The 22,960-nt window shown below is 36.7% G+C and overlaps 1 protein-coding gene across 2 annotated transcripts in view; it reads left to right on the top strand.

The window, feature by feature from the left end:
- Positions 1-7,282: 7,282 nt before the first annotated feature.
- The window catches only part of CNTN5 (contactin 5), a gene marked incomplete at its 5' end in the record, with an annotated part of 653,203 nt that continues 637,525 nt past the window's right edge, over positions 7,283-22,960 (top strand). For both annotated transcript variants that reach the window (XM_080930109.1, XM_080930108.1), the window contains one exon: positions 7,283-7,337. In XM_080930109.1, coding sequence (XP_080786235.1) covers positions 7,283-7,337 — 55 coding nt within the window. The remainder of the gene's footprint in view (positions 7,338-22,960) is intronic.

Here is a 22,960-nt window from a genome sequence, read left to right as displayed (position 1 = left end):
CACCAATCAGGTAGTGACACGAGTCTCCTGGGCATATATAAGCAGTGAATTTTCCTTCCACATGGCCCCCCTGCTCAGAGTGTTGTACAATAAAGGTTGTTCGAAGAAGAATCCTGTTGTCGCACGCTATTCCTGCCGGCGGGATGTGGGGCACGTGACAGGTCATCATCTGAAGAGCTGGCTTTGTCTCCCTCATAATTAGTTCACTAATTAACTACCTCAGGATGGTAATTAAATACTATGTGCAGTTCACAATTTTTCAGAAAGGGAAACCTGGCATCAGAACACACAGCTGAAATCGGGTACCCGACACAGTATCAGCTCGACGGTGCCCTTGTGCCGAGCCTCTGCCTCTGGTCTGATGTCAGTCACTAGATAGTAAAAGTCATGGATATTTTTTGGAATCAATTTCCAAACTGCCTCCATTATGTGGACTATTGAGCAATAAATAGCCATAAGCCATAAATTATAAATGTTATTTGGAGTCTCAAAAAACTAATGCCATTTCTTGAAACTTTGCTGAACCTGTTTCCACAAGACAGACTGTTGCATTGAAAAGATATACATAGATTTATAGCAAACAGAAAAAAAACATTCACTGTAACTTAGCAACAAGTTAAAAAACTCCCAGGATGAAGACTATCCACAAATATACAAACACTGTTAGTTCCATCTTCAAACATGTTATCATAACATACAACAGCCATTTTTTTTTCTGGGACACGCAGTATCATAACTCAGTGTGGCTATGTGTGAAAGCCTGTCTGCTTCTGACAGTGTTACTTGGGCATCATAGGATATATATGATTACACAGCAATGAAGGAAAGCATACATCCTGGCTTTCATTTTATCTGTCTTCCAGGACAAAGTTTATTATCTTCTGTTTTGCACAGGTGCATGAGACTGAAGAGCTTCGAGGTCATACAGGACACAGATCCCCTTCAAAACATGTTAATTCCCCCCCCACACGTGAGCCGCATGCTTTACCCAAAATTTAAGAAAAGTTTTCTGGCAAAAGGGATTTAAGCTTTGAACTGAAGAAAGAGACACAGTTAAGATGATCCTAGAGTCTTCTGAGAAAGATGCTTCCTGACTCACAAGCTTCACCTACGTGTGTTTCCATGTTGGCTTCACTTGGGGAAATTGGAAAGACATTGCCGTTTCACCTCTATGGATGGGGACTTTTAAACTGATATGTAACCTTCGTTTCCAATCCATGGCCGAAACAATTCAGAGTGTTAGTAGGTCACCTTTCTCACTCACCAGTTCATAACTTAGTAAGCTGCAAAGTTTCAAGACTGCCTGCGTCTGCCACAAGCTGGGTTCTGCATGGTGCTGGAGCTATATGACTATATAGCTATGGAGTAAATGAACACTATAGTGGTCACACACAGACCACTGAGTGCACTAGGAACAAGGTAGAGGCTTTAAAATATATGTTAAGTGTTCAGTGCTTAGACATACACAGCACAAGTTCTCAAAAAGTTGTACAGTATTCAGTATATATGAGAACTGTATTCAGTAACAAATGCCTCTCAAAGGCCTGCATGGATGGTGTAAATGATTATGATGTCAAAAATATTTAATCCTGGTCTAAAGTTTCTACCCTATCTTTGACCATTTAGTTCATGGATAAAAGACACACACAGCCCTTATATTTACAATAAGCCTTAAACAACACAAGATCTTTCCTATTGATAACCCCAAATTATTACTTACTACCTACTATGTGGGCCATGTTTTTATGGCGCACCTAACCCATGGAATTTTCCTTCATTCTCCAACTTCTCATCCTCCTCGTTATCTTCTGACCCCAAGCCCAGGAATCCTAAACCCCACCTATGCATCTTCTTTCCAGCTATTCATCAATGTCCAAGGAAAAAAATATTCATGAAAAAATTATGAGTATAAACCAATGATTAATTCACAAATATATGTCTCTAATAGAAAAATATTTGTGTTCCTATTGTTATGAAAAATAATTAGTCTAATTTTAAAAAAAATTATACTTTACTCAAATTGTACCGGGTGCTTTAGCAGAATAAAATGCCATAGCAATTTTTATTGCTTCAGAACTGGTCTCATGCTGCCGGCTGTGCTTCCTCCAGACTTCAGTATGGTTCTGTTAGACAGGGACACAGAAGAGCCGTGTCCCGAAAGGACGTTCACAATGTACCAGGCAGAGCATGAAGCGTTTGTTATTTTATACACTTTCATACATCTTTAGTATTATGAAATGTCTTGTGTCACATTTCCTGAGTTTCTCTAAGCATACTAAGAAGATCTGTCCAACCCAGTTTTAACTAATTTCTCATTGTTTTTTTCTAAATAGAGTTCTAGTGTTGAAAGGAAAATTCTGAACTCTAACTTCTTCTTGATCAAGTACAAAAATGTTGATGACTCTGATTAGCCAAAGCCACAAAAACTAAAACACCATACTTAATATTGTAAATGCCAAGTTCAGCTATCATATCATCTAACAAATATTGTTTCAGTGGAAAGAGCAACAGGACTTTTAAATATCTAAAATAGAAAACAAAAATTCCCCCAATGTGAAACTAAAACTAAACATGAATAACTGACTTGCAGATTTTGGACTAGAATAAAAGTAAAAAAGAAAAAAAATTAGTTCAATGCCAAAAGAAAAGCCTCCAAGATCCCGTCTTTCAACGTACTGTCCATCCACATAGTAATTTCTTGGGTTCCCTACCATTTACCAAAACTGAGGATACTTTTACTTGTATATGATTTGTATTCTACAGTTTCATGTAATTGTGACATAGATTGTAGTGTTTCCTCGTGTGAATCTGCACACTCAAGAAAGGGGTTCATTTATTTCACTGTATTTCATTTCATTTTTAATTATGTACATTTTGGGGTCTCTGCATATGATGCAGGAAGAAGGCATCAGGTCTGGAGCCAGAGTTAGAGTTGTTGGTTTCAAGACCTGAGTGCTGGGAACAAAACCCCAGCCTTTAGCAGGAACAGCACACACTCTTAGCCTCTGCACATCCCTCTAGCCCCGAGACAATTTATTTCTGTGTATTAAGATTAGTGAGCAAACAAAGTAAATTCCCTTAGAGACATATTTTCAGCTATTGTGGTTCATTTGGCAGCAGCAGCTGCAGTCAGGTGAGCATCTCAGATGTTTATATTGTGGACTCTGGGGTGGACGAGATAATTGAAGGTGGCGAAGGTCTACCTCATCTTATCTAACTGCCTGAACCAAAATAGATTATTGATGTCACTAAGAAATTCACTGCATTAACAAAATTGCTCAACATGCGTTATTGCATAAATATGAGACTGATTTGTTTCTATGTTTTCGTATTCACTTTCCAAATGTTTTTCTTACTAAAGCCTACAATTCATCCAGTAATTTGTAGCTAAAAGCATTAATTGTTTTTTTTTCTAAATGCCCGTTATTCTTCTAGGTATTAGGTCTGTAAAGATGAACAAGCTTTTATTAATATGATATTCAAGTAGAAAGATAAGACTGAGTAGTAAAGCAACATTGTTTATTACCAGCAAAGAGTAAGGCAAGTTGATAAGGTGAAAAGAAGCTACTCTGTTCCTTTAAGGAAACCAAAGTGGGCTTCTGGAAGGAACTGTCTTCAACAAGTTAAAGCTGAAAATAGTAATAAGAGTCCAGAGAGAGGACAGAGACAACTGCAGAAGCCCCAGTGTGAAAGGTGGGGTGGCCTAGGATCCTCTCAACTATGTAGCAATTCTATATTTCATCATAATACCAAAACACAAAACCAGACATATTATAGAGCCTGCACCATCCTGAGCTATAACCCAGAGAAGTATTCCTGGAGGTGGGGAGAAGGAAAGGGAGAAAAGGGAGAGAGGAAGAGAGCCATCTGTTAGTGACAGGATCCTGACCATGACACCTGAGCAAGTCTTCCTCCCTCTGTCCTTCCTCCCTCCCTCCTTCACCTCTCCTTTCTTTGTGTATGTGTGTTTCCTCCTTCTCCTTATTCCTTCCTTTCTTTCCCTCTCTCCCTCCTTCCCTCCATCTTTCTCTATCTTGCTCCCTCTCCCTGAGCGTGTTTGTGTGTGTGTGTGTGTGTGTGTGTGTGTGTGTGTGTGTGTGTGCCCTCCCCTTATTCCTCTCTATACTGCCCTCTTTCCTTTCGAATCTCTATTGGCATTTTTACCTAGACCACCTAAAAACAGTTTGCCATATGTATCTTTAAGAGCACGAGTGACTTGCAGTTCCATAGTACTATTTTATCACAACATTTGTGGCTCATCTAACCCATGGCAACTTCTCATTCGGGGATATTGTGCCATATTGTTTGGTGTTTTAAGTCTCTTTCTGTGTAGATAACCTCACTGGGATTTATTCTTTCTGAGTAATGACTGAAACTAGTACATGACTTTCCTTGCAAAGGTTTGTAATAATCCAGGGGCTAAGGATTTGAAATATAAGAGGTGTGCCGACTGCTTGTTGCTGAGAACTGCAACACATTCTCACAAAAGCATGGCTTTGTCAAATGTTTTCAAATTAGTTAAAGTGGGTTTCCAGTGTGTGCTTGCACAGCAGGATAGCGTCCTGGCTGTACACCACTGAACAGGCATTTCCAAAGGCACACTCCTCCCATTAGCTCCTGGAGCATGCATTCGGGGATGATAATTTAATTCGGTGTCTGGCATGGACTTAATATATTTGGGACAAATTTTCTTGTTTTTTATTAAAGTTTGTTTGGTAGTTTAAGTTATAAGTGATTTAAAGAAAAATCTTATAAATGCTTTACGTCTTTAAAAACTTACAGTTTATTACACTTTTAACTTTTTCTCAAACACTAAAAGAATAACCAAGAAAACATAAAAAGGAGTCAGATTAAATAGCTTTTATAAAACACGTTTTAAAATACTATAACTTTGATGTTTTTAATTCCCATGAATCAAATACTACTCCTTCATAAAGAACACACACACACACACATATGCACACACACAAACACATACACACACCTTTTTAGAAAAAAAAGAAGACCATTTAATATAAAATAGTTTTGTCATCAAATTTGTTGTACCAAATTTTAAATTTTATAGGAAAAAAGTATATTACACTTATAATAATTATACAATAACACACTACGGGGTTCACAGCTTTTCTGCTGTTTTAGTCTTTTAATGGTTTTTCTTCTGTGCTCTATTCGCAGATATGTCAGTGTAGGGTTTCTCATGGACGTTTCTGGGGTCCGTCTGTAGAACCTGCAGTACCCTTTTCCTTTGTTGAAGATGAATGGTAGAAATGATAGAGGCTGTTAGAACATTGGTATGAGCAGTTTTGAGAACCTGGAATGGAGTGGAAATTTGCTTAAATCAATTCAGCAAAACCTGTTGCCTTCAAAATTCACCACGTTAAAAAAAATCGATCCTACCAATAAACAAGTGTGACAATTTAGGTGTACAATACTCAGGAAAAATTTTCAGAGTTCCAATGATTTCTATTTCATTCCCACATTGTTGTGATTTATTAAGGCTTTTTCCCCCTTTTTGGAAACAGAATATTATTTGTTAATTATATAGTAATTAAATAATAAAATGGTTTTAAATCTCAAAATTAACTCTGTCTTTTTAATATATAATTCACATCATTTATAACATTTACTCATAAAATACGATGGAAAGTTCTTTATATTGTTGGGGTCAAGTATAAATCAATTCATAATTATTCACACTTAACTTTCTTCTTATTTTGGTTACTAATTAAGCTTGGACTCCAAAATAAATAAATAAATAAATAAATAAATAAATAAATAAATAAATATTAAAAGGAAAAGTAACTATTTTATAGAGAAAAGTTAACAAGAGATTCTATTTTTTCTCTTTATTAAATTATAACCTAGTTAGGGGGAAATGCATTTCTATATTTAAGATATTTCCCAAAAGACAGAGACAACCTTAAACTCAAAGTTCATGATGAAAACCTACATCAAGAAAGCAGTTATGTAAAAACCAACAGAGCACTGTGAACCTGACTCTTAACCTAATGAAGACTTAGCCAGAAAAATCATGGCTGACATGCAAAATATTCAGCTTAGTTTAAAATAAGAATGCGCAAGGCATCCTAATCAAGGTTTTGCAGAAAGCTTGGCATTAGAGATTTATATTTTTTTCATGTTTAATCTGCCTTTTAGGGCAGAGAAACAGAAAAGGAGAGATATCAATGGGCTATTCTGCTTATTGTTATAAAAATAGCATTACAAAAATATTAAATATTCATGAAAATTCTTATTTCCCTCAGGTTCCAGCTAGCAAAAGATGCTACGAGATATTAAGCACTGGAGGGAACTGTAACACACTACAGATAATCACTAAAGTTATCAACAAAGGCAGTTTGTATTAATAATGAAATGAGACTGTCCCCGGTGGAGGTCTACATGAGCTCCAGGCTTGGTGTGTAAAATCTCTCGGCTAACTGATCTTTAGTTTCTTTCTAGAACAGGAGTGCACATTAATGGAATGCTTTACTTCTGTGTTCCAAGTCAAATTATTGGTCTAGTGTACTAAGTAATTATACACTCTGTGTGAGAAAAACTCATCTCTCTTCGCCCCTGATGGTTTTATGGTCTGCAAAAGAATATTCAACCTAAGCAAATAGAAACAGATTGTCCATTTTCTGAAGTTCCATGATGCACATTAACGGAATGTAGCAGAATTTATTTCAATCTCATCGGTAGGTGTGCTGGCTACTTTTATGTCAACTTGACCCAAGCTGGAGCCATTATGAATTGGAACCCTAAATTGAAAAAATTTTCCTACCAAATAGGCCTGTGTACATGTCTGTGGCTCATTTTCTTGCCTGGTGATTGATATGTGAGGAGTGACTTCACTGTGGGCAGTGTCACCATACACAGGTAGCCCAGTGTGTTATAAGAAATAGGTGGTCCAGGCCATGGAGCAAGTCAGGCAAAGTTCTCCTCCACTGCTTCTGTATTAGCTCCTGCCTCCATGTTTCTGTCATGAGGTCTTTCCCTGATTTTCCCAGATGATAAAGTTATAAAATGCAAGTTATACAATGAAATAAATTTTCCTTCAAGTTGCTTTTTGTCCTGGCACTTTTTCACAGCAGTAAAACAAAATAAGACAATAGCCATATCCTTTATAGTGTAAGCTGTGCTCTCAGAGTTGTGTGTAATGATGTGATGTTTTGCAGGGGAAGAGGCCTTTCTCTGTTTTTGAAACCTGTATCTTTCTCAACAGGACTTTGGTGAATGAGGAATCATCAGTGTAGATCACCACTCTGGGATCCAGTGACCAAGCATGGCTTTCTCTTGGAGACTAATTGTGTTCCTGTTCATCACCGGGTGTCTATCAGGTAAACGCATGCATAGTTTGTGTTTATGATTGTCTCAGGTAAGTAAACGACCTTAGATCTTGCCCATGTTTTTTTTCTTATGCCGGTTATAATTTACAACGACATAGATATTGCTAAGCAGAACTAATCAGCCTCAGCACCACTGCAGAAAAATTACAAACTGCAGTAACTAGGTGCATCATAAAAATAATGAATAAGTACCCACCTTATTGACATTCACTCCCTAACACTGTTAACCTTCAGAAGCTTTGGATGATGTATACAAGTGTCACTTCGAGACATAAAATGTCCCTTGTCAATCAATAAATTTATTTAGCACAGAAATTTGTACTTTGGGTTGATTTGATCTGTTGTTGGAATCAAAAAGATCTTTAATTATGAAAAATGTTGTTATTTTGACCAATAAACTCTTTATAATAATAGTTGAAAGGCTCAAACTTATTTAGTCTAAGAGTATATAGAAATTAGGTATTATGGTTTCAGTACAAAGTGTACTACATTGAGAAGCTGATTAAAGTAAGCTCACTGCTATTACTGTAAATAATTTTAGGGCTTATGGTATAAGTCTGAAAATATGTAGCTGCTGTCACTTAGAGTAATTTTAAAATTATTTATAAATCTATTTCTAATATCTAAATTATTTTAAATACAGTTTAAGTAGAATCAATGCAAATATTGTTCATGTGACATACATATGTACTGTTTGGTGGATGTAACTGTGCATTATATACATTTATATGAAACATTCACTTTCCATGTACTACCATACACTCACTATTAAGTGAGTGTATCCCACGGGCTCCATAAATTGTTGTTGCTTGTCAAAGAATCAAATATGATAACATCTCATAACATGATAACATTTTGTGTGTTATAGTGTTACCTGAAGAAACGCACAAAATGTCAAACAGGGCAGGCAGATCAAAGCTACTGAGAAGTAAATATAACCTCCCCTTACAATCATTGAGCTATGGTTTCCGGAGCAATAGCTTTTAGTCTTGTCACCAGTTTTCCATCTGGGCAACACTTCTCATGAATACACACAATATGTGACTATTTAATACCCAAAGTCTTGATCAGAAAGTGCTTCAAATGTGCAGGTTTGAAATCTGAAACCATTTCTGTATGTGCTAAGGTGTAATCATTAAGTACACTTGGATATGTGTACATGTTTCTGAAATGTATACATAGAAGCCTCGCGTCCCAATACCAGTAATTGATTAGCAGCAAAACAACCACACATTAATTATTCATTTATCAGTAATATTATTTTTCTAAACATTGCTTATTAAGCAGTGAGTGCAAAGAAGAGATGTGAAGGTTAGACCCGTCTGTGTAAAATGATGGTAGAGGCCAGTGTGGAACCTTAAAATAATGTATATCAAAGATCCTGGTCATTAAATGAAAAGCATAATTCAAAAATATGATCATGTAAAGAATGAGTCTTCAGAAACTATTTCTACCTGTTTCTGTCTGCGCAATGTTACCCCCTGTGCTGAATTAAATGTTTCCCTGTGGCTTCTCAGGACCCTTGCCTGTTTGGACTGTGAACTGTTGTTTTCATGTGTAAGTTGAAATGCTGAATGAAGGTCAGGAATAATAGTCAAAGTTACTTTCTCTTGAACTCACCCAACAATAGGGTTTTCTGAGTAAATACTTTCTTCAGGGAAGCTGTACCCCATGGCTTACGAAAATACACCATGTCTTGCTTGGTATTTGGTATTTTTAACTCTCATGTTTTCGCATGTATCATGTTGTCATTGACAGTAGATTAAATAAAACACTGGAAAACATTTGAGCTTCTCCAGCATTACCTGCATTTGATATGGAGCAAGTATGGTGGGTACTTTGTAGTAAGTTATTTTAATCTCCTTGTAGACACTTGCTTAAGGGGAAACCTAATAGTTACTAGACAGGATCATGTTCAGGAAGGCTTATATTTGAAGTCTTTACTGTGGTCTATAAACAGTGCACTTATTTAATTTCTGATACTTAATTCTTTCTTAAATTTATTTCACTGTTTTATCATCTCCTGTCTTGTATTTTAGTGGTCTTGGTTAGATATAAGTGTCACTATGTAAGGGCTGCTTAACACATTCATCACTAGAATAGAGATGAGGGTGATGGCGCTGTATGCCAAGTGTCTGTTTAAGGCGGTTGGTGCTCCTTGAGTCAGAAAAACAACTGAAGGGAAACTGCTGTTTCTAGAGAAAGGACTTTCCATGGGAATCATGCCCTTATATTGAAATCAGACCTGCAAGTATAGCAAGATACAGTAACATGCTGCCAATCAGCATAAAACACCGAAAAGTCCTGGTGAGAGTTCAGGCTTATTGTCCATCTATTTTCACTGAAGTTACAAAATGGCTCCAACATTTAAAATCACCTCAAATTTGTTAAAACTCAAAATGTTCTTACCCTAGAATCAAGCAGGTCCTGTCTGCTTAACTGTTTACCAAGCTGATTTAAAAATTTGGAGAGTAGTTATATGTAAATCAGAAAGTAAAGGAAAAGTCATATATACCTGTATAAGAAAATTCTTAATATCAATTAATAATTAATAATATTTATCTCCAAATTTATAATAATAATTTTATAAAATTAAAGTTTAATGTGTCATCAAGATAGGCATATTTTTTAGTGGGAGTGTTCATACCCTCCATGCAGGAAGCCCTAAATTTGATGATAGTCGAACATAAACATAATATGATTATATGTTTATTATTATATTTTTATATATATAGTCCTAGCACCTAAGACATAGAGGGAGAGAGATCAGTTTGAGGTTGTCTTGGGCTGTAAATAGGCATGAGACCATATTGAGCTACAAGAAATCCTTTCTTAATAATAATAGCAATAACAATAATGATAACCACAAAGAGGAAACTATTAGAAAGCTGCCTTTAATAAATGCCTAAGCAGTGGGCTATCTAATTAATGGAAGATTATTCAGTGATAAAAGGAATGAGGTGGAGATGTCATAGACTCATGAGTTTGCATGCACATTGTTAAATGGAAGAAGCTCCGATGCAGATAGCATGTGCTATGTGATTCTAGCCACATCCCGGAGAAGGGAATGGTGCAAATAGGACAGTGATCATCAGAAAGGAGGCTGAACAGGAGGTCAAAAGCACAAATAAAGAATTCTCATTTTTAAAGCACTCTCTATGGACCAGATACTAAATCACTGTTTGGTATGGTTATCAAAACCATAGAGTTTAAATCATACAATGAACATTAATATATAAAAATTAAGTAAGAGTTAAATTATGAGGTCATAGGCTCCCTAAACTGTTTCTAGACCATGACAAGAAAGCAAATCATATATTACCCATTTAAAAGGCAACTTTAGTTAGGGGCATTTTTACATTAAAAATTGTTGGGAATGAGCTATAAAACTAAAGGCAACCCATATTTTCTGCACAGTTCTCAGTTTAATAACATTGTTTCCCAAAGTGCAGTGCTAATATTTTTTATACTGTACCTAAGGAACCAAGGAAGAAGAGGATGGAGTTGGGCTTATACATATAGGTGTGGAAGGTTTACCAGAGTTACCCATGTGGCTAGTGAAGGCATCACTATGTTCATATATGACAAACACAAATACTTCCACACACATACAGATACAGACATAGATAGATATAGATAAATAGAGGTAGAGCTGTTGTATTTCAGTCATCCTGGAAGACACTATGCAGTGGATTCCTGTAGAAATATCACACAAAGTGTCAAGATGTTTCTTTCTATTAAGTTTTCTCTTGAAGGAACAAGGGATATTTTAGAAATGACTGATTACAGGACTCTAGCAAGAAACGTCCTATATAAATCATTTCAGAGTATCTTATGATGCCCAAAACATGGAAGTGTTGGGGTAAATAAAATTACTTAGAAAAAAAAGGCACAGAGAAGGGGCCACTGGGAGATGGCTCAGCAGGTAAAGTGTTTGCTATGTAAGTGTAAGTTCAGACTCCCAAGCACACAGAAAAAGCTGGACATCTGAGCACTAGTCTGTAGTTCTCGTTCCCCAGAGACAAGACGAGAGCAGAATAGGAAAAGCCTGGAATCTGACACAGGTGTCGGCAACAAAAGACCTGTGTCAAATAAGATAAGTGAGCATTGGCACCTGACACACACACACACACACACACACACACACACACACGTGCGCACATTCATTTCAATGTTTTAAGGTTTAAAATGAAACATATTAAACATGGTGTGACACAAACCAAAAAGAGAGATTAGAACTGACATATTTTAGCCACAGATTAGATTCAAAATCTTTGCACTATTGCTGAAAGAAGAGAGTAGTACTCATGAGTCGACCTTGGGGTATATAAATTAATAAATAAATAAATAATGAGCCAGGTGAAAGGAGAAATTTCCCTGTAGATGAATGTCAAAGTTTGTGTAAATGTGAGGAAGTGTTGCTTAAATTGTCCTTCCCTTAAGTATGAGATCCGCTTGGGAACTTTTCCCAGTGAGATAGGTATGGTTTGTCCTTGTTGGCTCCACATTCAGTATAGTTTACTACAGGACCAAGCATCACCTGAGAAACCAGCTTCAAACCTTTCTACATTGAGTAAACTGTGCTATAATAGGAGATTGGGAGGAAGACAAATTTAATTTGTTAATGTGAATAAAATCATAAACACAATAAAAGCTTTTTAAAATCTAAAACAAACAAACAAACAAAAAAACATTAAGAAAGTTTTCTCCGGAGTCTCCATCATGAATTGTGGCTATGGACGACCAGAATATATGGAACTTTAAAAAATGCCTTTCACATTGTGATTTTTTTTTCTTTTTCTTTTTGAGGCACTTCAGACATGACTGACTCAGCAAAATTATCTTTTCGTAAGATAAAATATGCCTTTGTAATCCTATCTTCTGGTCTTTACCAGAAAGGAAAAGTAAACTGATAAAGGAAGACAAAGAACAGAGAGAAAGGAAATTTGGAAAAGTGCATTGAGTAGCCGCACTTCCCTTGTGTGTAAGACCAAAACACCTACTAATGACAGAACTTAACCAAGTACATGGGCTCTGTTCTGTTGTCTATGTCATGTGCATATCTCTCACTGGTAATAACAGCTGCTTCAAATTCCTGAGTCTGGCAGAAATGTCATGACCAGAAGTTGGAGTTCACAGAACTGCTCCCCATACATAGATTTTTTAATTCTTTCTTGAGCCTTGGAAAGGTAATGTGTGTCTGATTTAGAACAGTAGACTCCACAGTCTTATGTTCAGCATTTTGATCATTTATATCTCTTAATGTTAACCACCAACCACTACAAACAGAAGCTTTTCTGACTAAGGCTGAAACAACACTGATCTATAAGTATAAACATGCACATTCAGAAAGAAGTTGGATCCCATTGGCATTTGCCAAAATGATGGCAGGCTGTCACTAAACCTGACTCCTCTATCAGTGGACATTTGAGTGGATTTTCAGTATAAGGAATGAAATTTCTTCTGTGGAGAAGACCTACCTTTAAACTAGAAAGTGATGGGTGACAGATGTAACTGCCATGCCATGGTGGTACATCACTACATCCTGTCTGACAGGTTGGTACTGTAGTTCACAGGGTTCAGAGTTTGGTCAGGCTGCTGGTGTCTTTTCTCCCACAGAAAATCTACAGAATCTTATTTAGGTGCATGTGGAGGCAAGGTTTGCAATAACAAGAGGAAGGGCAAACTACAGTGTGCAGGTTTTCCCAAGTCTTGATTTTTCAATTAGCCAAAGCCATATTGGTCAAAGTAAATCCATTGAGCTAAATACTGAACCTAGGGATGGGAAAAAAAGAATAATCTTTTAAACAGAGTAACTGAGGAGGCTGTAATGTGTATGCATCCAGCAATGGAATACATAGTCCTCATTCCTAGATCTACCATGTGCTTATTCAATTTTAGGGTAAGTTTACTAGTAACACTTCCGCTTACATTTAAGACTGGTGGGTACTGCTATGTCATATTTATGAGATAACATACATGTAGTGGTAGATGAGAGAATAACACCTAAAACCTACCAAAACTGTGTAAAAGAAATGCTTTAAAAGTCAGTAGATTATTTTCCTCAACACTGAATTAATTAACTTCAGAAAAAGCTAATCTTTTTATAATAGTATATAAAAAGCATTTTGAGAGAAAGTCATAATTATTATAGGATAATTTTGAAGATATATTTATGTATCTGTATAGAGAGAAACATAAAGAGATAAAGAGATAGAGAGAAAGAGAGAGGGAGAAAAAGCCATTAATATATTTACCTCTATTGGAGTAAAATAGTACATACAATTATTCAATGTAAAACTGACTCTCTAGAGGACCTGTCCTTCTCCAAGAAAATGTAGTAAAAGGAAATACCAGTGGGATTCACCCTTATGTCTGTTGAAATAAAGAGGAACTTTCCTGACATATGGAAGCTCTTTACAAGTTGCTCTTTATTTATTCTCCATGTTTGAATGAGCATCAACACAATAAAAAGTGTGAATTGATTCACTGTGGTGTACAAAATACCCTACTTGTTGGGTAACCCATTGTCTTGATGCTCTCGGATAATGGCTAAGAATTATGCTAATTCACTTATAAATATTTAACATGAGAGGACATTGTAATAGTATCCATCATAGCAAGGTGCCTTTTCATATAACATAAATTATTCTTAATTGGTGACACAGGCATTTCCACAGATAATGTCTGCTTAGCATGTGCACTGTAATGTTGGTTCATGATAAAAATACTTATTCCTCCAATAATTGCAGCTTTATAAGGCCAATACACATCCTCACGTACTTCATATTGCTGCCATCCAGAAGGTCTAGAAGAATTCCTCTCTTCCTGTTACTCTTTTGTGTTCTGTGAGTTTGTTCCTACACATATGGAAACCAGTGAACATACAATGTGTGGGCTGCCTCCCGAAGCAACACTTTTTGAACACAGCAGATGAGAAGGGAAGTCCAGCTGATCAGCTACAATGACTGTCCTCCAATTCTCACATAAGTACCTGTAGGTACCTTTTCAGTCACTTCCAGATGCTCTGAAAGCTTTATTCGTTTAAAAAACAACACCATGGACAACAACAAAAGCACTTTCTTGCTCCCTTCTTGGGATAAATCCATTTTATTGAAAAGGAGACAGTTTCCTCTTCCAAGCTGATGATGTACTGGTAAACAGAGAATACCTGCCACTGAGAAGCTTGTTCAAATACTGTCTTCCTTGGAGGTGGTGTGGTAAATTATGAAAACCTTTGTCATTGTCAGAGTGCCCAGGATTATAAAGGAAAAAGAAAACAAAGGCAGTGCAGCAAACAAGTACCCAATAACTGACTGGCCTATTGGAATTTAGAAAGAAAAATGGATTCAGGCTTTTTCCTGTTCATTTTTAAATTATTAATTTTCCATTGTATTATCCCCCCTGGGAAGTTCTGATGATAACAGGAGCTACTTCACTGTGACAATCTAAGCTGACTTTATCAGCTATGCTCTGGTGGTATTAGAAATGTAATTACTCAACAAACAATTTAATTCCTCTGTGTTGGCAGGGCAGGAGGTAAGAGTAAGAGTTAGACCACCTGAATCAAATGTACTTATATTTCAGTAAATATTAAAAAATAATATGTGGTTCATCTCTTTACTGGCCCTGAGGACTCACTCCTCAGGCCTGACCCTAGTTTGTAGCCACGCGCCCAGTCTGTGTCACCACCAGCCTAACTTGTCCCTGCAACTCCCTTCCCTTGTGGGTTTCTACCACCTGTCTTTTGCCTCTGTCCCGGGGTGTTTCTCTACCCCCAAATTCCACATAAATGCAACTCTAAAGCCCAATAGCTTTTCATACAGGTTTATATATTCAACTCTCAATCCACAAACCCTCTACAAAAACAATATTTCATCAAATAGACAAAATTACAAACTGCCCTTCTATATGAGATATTAGACCTAGAAAATCCCTAATGTTCGTATCTTTTTAACAACAGTCAATCTCACCTGGGACTAACTGGTCATTGGGAACCTCCATGTTGCCATTGGCGACCTCCACCACCTCTGCCTGACCTCCTAGATCTCCCCTTACTCCATCTCCCTCTCCTAACCCAGTCACTGACTTTCCTCTTTTTCACTAATTACAATGGGAAAGTTCAGATGATTGGGCAGCCTTCTTGGGAAAGTGGAATTAACATTAAAATACAAACAGCTTCAGGACAATCTACACACTTACTGTTTGTATTTTATAGCAAACACCATATTGAGAGTCATGTATAATTGTCACAATTCCTGGGATGAGATAGAATTAACTCATCAACCAACAAACTAGTTCAAAATCTTAAAAAATGATTGAAAGTGTATATTTCAGTTTAGTAAAAATTATACAGAGAGTTAATGTATGAGGTCAGTTGAATGTGTTTTCAGTTACATTACAACATGTATAGAAACGATTTCCACTTCAGTGTTGGACAGGAGTAAGCAGTGTATATTCAAGTATCCTGTCATTTAGAAAAAGTCATGATGATCACCAAGTATTCTTTAAGTCATCATTTAAATCACATTTCTTTGTTTCAAAATAATGCTCAGAAGACTCATAGTCAATCTTGTCCAGGAACACTCATCTATGATAACATCACCATTCAAGCAGAGGTACATTGAAAACAAAACAATACTAATGTGAATGTAACTTTAACTATGGATGAATGGGCTCTTACATTATTTACCAGTAGGAGGAGCTAAACTGCCCCGTGCCATCATCTCAGTCATTTGTTAGCAAATGACTGTATCTTGTCGGTTTCGTATCTATGCAGAATATAAAGTGGGTAGAGAACTCTATTTACCTAGTATCAGTCCCTAAGGAAGCTCACAAAACTGAGATACAGAAAAACACATAGGAAAGACCTGCTGTCTGTAATTATATATATATATATATATATATATATATATATATATGGATTTTAGAACCTGAATACTCTTAATTCTTAGTGTATATATTGAATCATTGAATCATGCATAACTAACTGGGAGAAAGAAACAAATTGAAGTGTTTCACATAGTTCTTTGATTTACTTTAGATCTTGGTCAATAATCCTGCTATTCTAATACTTAAGCCATTGAAAATGTATCAACTTCATTTTGTGATGTATTTATATAGTGTAGGTTTTCTAAATTCCCTTTGAATGCTCTTTATATCTCTATCCATAAAGGCTGCACATCAGTTTCCACAGTGATGACTTTGACCCTGGAGTATGACCCATGAGGATTTAGCCTTGGTCTGATATGAGATGAAACCATCTGAGTAGTCCAGGTCAGGAAAAAAGAAGAAAAAAGGGATGCTCTTTTTATTTTGTTATTGTTATTATTAATGCTTTGTTTTATATTTTATATAACTTTGCATAAATATTTTATGCATTACTTCATTATATTACATAGAGAATAATGGCTGTGATGTTGCAGTTTATGTAAAAATGTGTCATCTGTTCTATAAGCAAACAGTTTTTTGCTCTTAGATGTGTCGTGCGCAGAAGTGAGATAATGCTTGTTGTGACATATAGTTAGAGTTATTTATAATTTAATAACTATAAGGCTTTTAAATGCCCTTATTCTTGAGTTAAGAGATGCATAATTTAATAATTTCTACTCAGAAAAAAAGCCAAGCTGATGGAGTAATATTGAGTCCCTTATTTAACTATGCTGATGCCATTGAATGCTAGCAATGAAACTAAGTTTTCCTGAAGGCAGAGAGATGTCCTGAGTTAAAGCAAGACAGTCCCTTTAGTTTATTTCTGGCTATTGTAAAAAGAAAGGAAAATAATGAAGTGTGTGGATATCTAAAAAGGTAAAGAAAGAGAGAAAATAATAAAATCTGAGTCATTCAAACTGTTTCCTGGTGATGTCAACTGGCCGATGTCACATGTGGTCACTTCAGCTGACAGATGTCAACCGTTGCCCTCCATTTTCCTCAGTAGCCTTGACGGCAGGAGCACTCGAGGAAGCAGCCAGCTGGGAGACCCTCCTCCATCAGTCTAATTCAGACACTCACTGGCTGGCACTGCTTTCCTAGCCTAGAGCTATTTTGGTTTAATGCCGAAATTTAGAACTATTTTGGTCTGGCCCCAGGATTCTTATAAATTCCATAATAACTCTGAAAAAAAATTGACCTTTAAAAAAAAAATTCTATAAAACTCAGCAGGCAACATTTCTTTTAGTTCCTGTCCATTCTGTTCACTAAGAGCTACGTGGTCATTGAAAAGACTATCAGATAGGCATAGATTCTGCACAGTGTGTTGAAGATTGTAATAGGGATGAAAATTAGTAAAATTAAAATGACATGTACAAGGGCTGGAGTGAAAACTTAAATGTGATTTTAAGTGTGACCTCATGCAGAGGGTCCGGGTTTGGTTCCCAGCATGTGTTCAACTGCCTCTTCTCACCTGCCTGTTACTCCAGTTTCGAGGAATTGGTTGCCCCCTGGCCTCACAGGCACCTGATCACACATGGAGCACATGAACTCATGTACTTACACACTTACACACACATACACACAGAAACGAGCAAATAAACTAGTATACAAAAATTCTTTTTTAATCCTTGAATTTTTTGAAGTAATTTTCTTGTACTTCTATCACTTTTGCAAATATTTGCTAAGCATCTACTGTCTGGCTTTAGGCATTGAGAATATAGCAATGTACAAATCACAACATCTTTACCCTGAGGGAACCTATATGCAGATAGAGAAAATATACTTTATCTAGGAGAAAAGTAATTTAAAATCTAATGGAGATAATTTCCATACTGAGAGTAAAAGAAGAGTTGGGGTGTGATGTGGTCTGGTAACAGAATGCTGTGTTCTGTAGGATGCCTATGAAAGGTCACTGTGAGTCAATTTCTAAGGAAAGGTCTGAGAGTTCTAGGAAAGAATATCAGATGAGTTTCTAACAAAATAATGATTATCATGGGCTGGCAGGGACAGCAAGTGTCACAGTGATGAGGAAGAAAATGACACCATGTAGATGAGGAAAGTTTCATATAATGGAGAAAGAACAACCTTTGTGGGAAAAGAACAACCTTGGTGTATAAAGGATGTCTGCGGATTGATCACTGGAGAAATAAACACGTCTATGTTCTTTAGATGTGTGTATAGTTAATACTTAAAGGTCTAAATGCACAGAGTGGCCTGGGTAGTACACCAAACTATGCACAGTGAGGAGGTTGGTATCAGAATCTTACTATAGATGCAGTTTTGTGAAACTTAATGACATCGAACTCTAAACTCTCCAAATACATCTGTTTATTCTTTGCTCTCACGTGTGAGGCATTTGTAGACTATTCTATTTATTTCTAGTAGATATTAACTAATTTTATATCCAATAAGGTTTATCTATACAATTATTTTGACTTTTATCCTCAGCAATAGAGATATCAGCGAATTCATTGGCTTTAAAGATGTTTTTTAAAAGGTTCAAACAGAAACAGATAATTGGGTCACATGTAATTAGACAGAAACAACAACATAAAAATTAGCCCACCATTCTGACACAAAGGCAGATACAGCCTGTGTCCACTCAGGGACATTCATCAGAGAGCTGGAAAGTACCGGAGATAAGAAAGTAGATCTGCAACCCAAGAACTGGTGCTCATTAAGAGTAGGAGGGATGAAGAGCTTGGCATCAAGGTGAGAAAGATGAAAATGTTTAAAGCAAAAGAGAAGCTACATAAATGAGTCACCTGATGTTTACAGCAATGGGGGCAGGGGCAGGGGCTGGAGTGTTATCTCAGTGCCTGAAGGTGCTTGTGCTCTTACAATGGATAAAGTTTGGTTCCCAGCATGCATGTTAAGTGACTCACAACTGTCTGCAATTCTACAACCTTTTTTGTCTTCCTTTGGATAAACAGCAGTCTCAACGAAAGCATTCATCCTAAAATCATTCCATTGAGTTGACATTGGTTCTTCCTAGCCAGTAAGTAAAAGTTGTTTATTTGTAAGACACAGCTATTATACAGGCAAAGTTTGTTGGTTGTACAATGAGCATTTGGTATGTCTTTGTAGACACTTGGTACTTCAAATCATAATCTTTACATGGGACATACATGGATACTTGGACTTTACAAACTGAATAATAGGAAACAACTCTTCTTGTATTCTGAATGATGGAACACCTCTATTAGTGTAGCATTATATATATAAATACCATTTTACAACAATATTTTTTTAGTGAGATACAAACTCCAAATTTTTACAGCCTAAAAGTACTATCGCAAGTGTACAGCAACAACTCTATCACTGAAGGCAGGATTTGCCAGAGTTCATACTGTATGCAACTACTGTGTCAAAGAGCCACGTTTATCATGTGTAGCCAGTTTAGACTTCCAAGCCACAGGAATGGATAAACTACACTATCAGTAGAAAATGTAGAGGTGAGATTTGGTATGCTGAGGAGCGATTCTAAGGAGCCAGAGATGCAGTATCAGGAGAATTTCTCGGGATATTCTTTCTATTTCATGCAATGAATGTTCAGGCCCGATATAAAAGGTAACTGTGTAAAATAATTTCAATATTGCTTAATTTGCATAGATTATACAATGATTCTTAATTTTTTAGATATATAGCCAGACTGTGCAGGGCAATAGCAAGATGTTTTAACTGTAATTCTGTATTGGTTTCTCAATAATAGTAGTTGGAGGTAATTACCAAATGAGAAGGTGGTTGCAGGCAGAACTCAGAACAGACAGATTAGATTGCATTAGAAAGAGCATGTGACAGAGGGCAAGTGACATGGTGAGCCAGTATGAAGTACATTGGAAGTTGCTTCTGCCTGTTGCATTGAGTCAACTTGAGAAGACAGAGATAAAAGTAGAGTATGAAATAAAGGTCTAAAAACAATTTGATAGAACATTAACTTTAAGAAATGACTATCATCAAAGGAGTGATAATGAATTAGATAGAAAAGAAACATACTAAAATGTGTGTGTATGTGTGTGTCTGTTATGTTTGTCCCTATTGGGTATGTGTTCTGGGTATGGATGAATGAAGTGTGTTTCTATGGCATGTGGTATGTGTTGTACATGGAGTATATGTATGTGTTACTTGTTGGGTTTGAGTATGCTGGTATGGTATACATCTGTGGAATGTGTTCTGTGCAATTTATGTACAAGTGTTGTATGTATGTGGCATATGTGTGTATTGTGTATGTGTTTGTATGTATGTCTGTCTCTCTCTCTCTCTCTCTCTCTCTCTCTCTCTCTGTGTGTGTGTGTGTGTGTGTGTGTGTGTGTGTGTGTGTTTGTGCATGCACGTACTCTTGTACATTTAGTGGAGCTTAGTAGCCAAGAATCTAATCAGTTTTGGATTTCAGCCAAGGAAACTCTTTTGAAGTAACAGCCTAGACTGGATCGTAAATAGTCTTTTCATGCACTTATTTGATTCTTTTCTATGACTCTCTTCAGCATGGTCAGAAGTTTGTTTTAAATATAGCTTCTTAATAAGCTTCTACAAATGACTTTGGTGAAAATGCAAAGTGGGACATTTTGAGGAAACCAGAATAGAAAGAAGAACACTGAGTGCTACTTCTGACTTTTCCAGGAGCTGGTCATCACTGTACCCTTCCCTCTCACAGGAGGCAAAGCTGCATCACTGGAGTTGTCTGGTGCACTCTCAAGTTGTCTTTCGGGCATCTCACAAACTATGCTAATCCTCTTAGTTAGGCAAATCAGATGTTAAATGTTCATGTAGGTCAAGGAATGTGGCTACATGCAGCCATGTGTGCTGTTTGCTTATTAAATGGTGTTAATGGTGGTCCAGTTTGCATAGAAAAAAAGAGTGGGTGTGATTAAGAACCATGTGTACTGACTGGTATCTTTGTACAAAAAAAAGTCATAATTAAATTAATTTCTTAGTGTGTTAATAACATGTAATTTTTAAGTAGAAAAAATGAAAGTAGTAAGATTTTAAGATCTTATGCCAAAGTGTTCAGTTTTTTTCTTCTTGCAGAGTAAAAAAAAACAAAAACAGTCCAACAAAGTCTGCATAGAACAGCATATATTGGCAGGTCTGCAGGAAGATAAAGGGGCTCCCCGCCCCCCCATTACAAAAATGCTTCTTAAACTTCACTTCAGAAACTCAAATGTGTAGAATAGCACATATAGAATACTCTTAGGATAACCAGGATGATCCTATGATCCCCGTCCATGTGTGCTTGTGCACGCTTGCGTGTGTACACAAAGACTCAAGGATGGAGATCAAGGACATTAGGCAGCACTTATCTCTCCCCTGGTTTAAGAAATGCCTCTCTTCTTCAAGGCTGCATAAAGCAGACAGCTCTCGTCCAAGCTTTATCTTCAGGTGATTCTCCTGCTTCAGCCTCCCTTCTGCCACCAGGAGCTTATCTGGCCTCACAGAGGCCTTAGGCCTTTCATGGAGATTTGAAGGCAAGTAGCATAGAGTAGTGTAAGAGTATAAATGAAGAACAAATGATCATGGTCCACTAATAGAATGTTCATGTAGCTTGGTTTTCCTGGTTTAAGCTCTTGATAGATGATAGACTTTTAACCGAAGCAGTTAAATTCAGGAGCTTAGTGGGGCTCAGACTTCCTCATCTCTGTGTTACTATAACAAAATTCCTGAGGCTGAGTGCTTTCTGAAGAAAAATAGCTTATCTAGCTTGGAGTTTCCAGAGTCTAAAATACGTTGCAACAATACCAGTAGTGTTGAAGGGGTTCTAGCTGAGTCAGAACATAATGAACAGAAAAAGAAAGAAAGAAAAAAAATCATAGTGCAGCCGTATCTGAGAAATGGGTTATATTTTCTTTGTACCACCACATCAGCAATAGAGAAAACCAGCATGAATACCTCATGGGGTAAATCTCTATGGCTTAGCTTTATTTTACTAGGACCTGCCCCTTAAAAGTTCTGCTCTCAGTACCACATGTGGGGGATCAGTCTTTTAATTCCTGAGCTTTTAGGCAAGTCATAAACAATGTCCACACCATAGTAGGCTACTACTGGCTGGAATTGAGACAAAGCTATCAGAACAAGACTTTAGTCTGAACAAAGGCTACTATCCCTGGAGCTTAGTATAGAATAGAAAGGATCTCAGAGGCCAAATTGTCTAACTCAAAAAAAAAAAAAAAAAAACCAGCATCTAGTCAAATGACTTACAAAGGTTCAGTGGCCCCATCACAGTTGAAACACCAGTGAAGACACTTGGCTCTTTTCTTTCTTCACAAAGACAAGGAAAGGGAGAAAAGCAGAGAGAAGCATTTTAAACATATTTTAATTCTCTTCCCAGGGATCTCTAGTGACAGACATTCCTGTTCTTTGGAAAGAGAGAAAGAACAGGAATATGAAGACTTGATTAGGCAATGGAAGATATATTAATAAAACCACTCTGTGTATCTAGAATTATGAATCTATAAATCTGAGCAGTGCTAGTAGGGTGGTTGTTTTATCTGAAGATGAGAAAGTATCTTAAAGGAAAGTATGTGAAGTTTATTGGCAAGCATTCTAGATTCATGGGGAGAAGGGACTCTGAGATCTGAGAGGCTTTAAGGAGGTCCTGGCTTTCGTTGGTTTGAGATTTCCCTCTTGGTCATTTTTTAATCTCTTTATCCTTGCCTTTAAGGTAACTATGTGTACCTTCTAGTACA

The sequence above is a fragment of the Micromys minutus genome (assembly GCF_963924665.1).
Source record: "Micromys minutus genome assembly, chromosome: 16".
NCBI lineage: Eukaryota > Metazoa > Chordata > Mammalia > Rodentia > Muridae > Micromys > Micromys minutus.
This window is presented reverse-complemented; position numbering and strand designations above follow the sequence as displayed.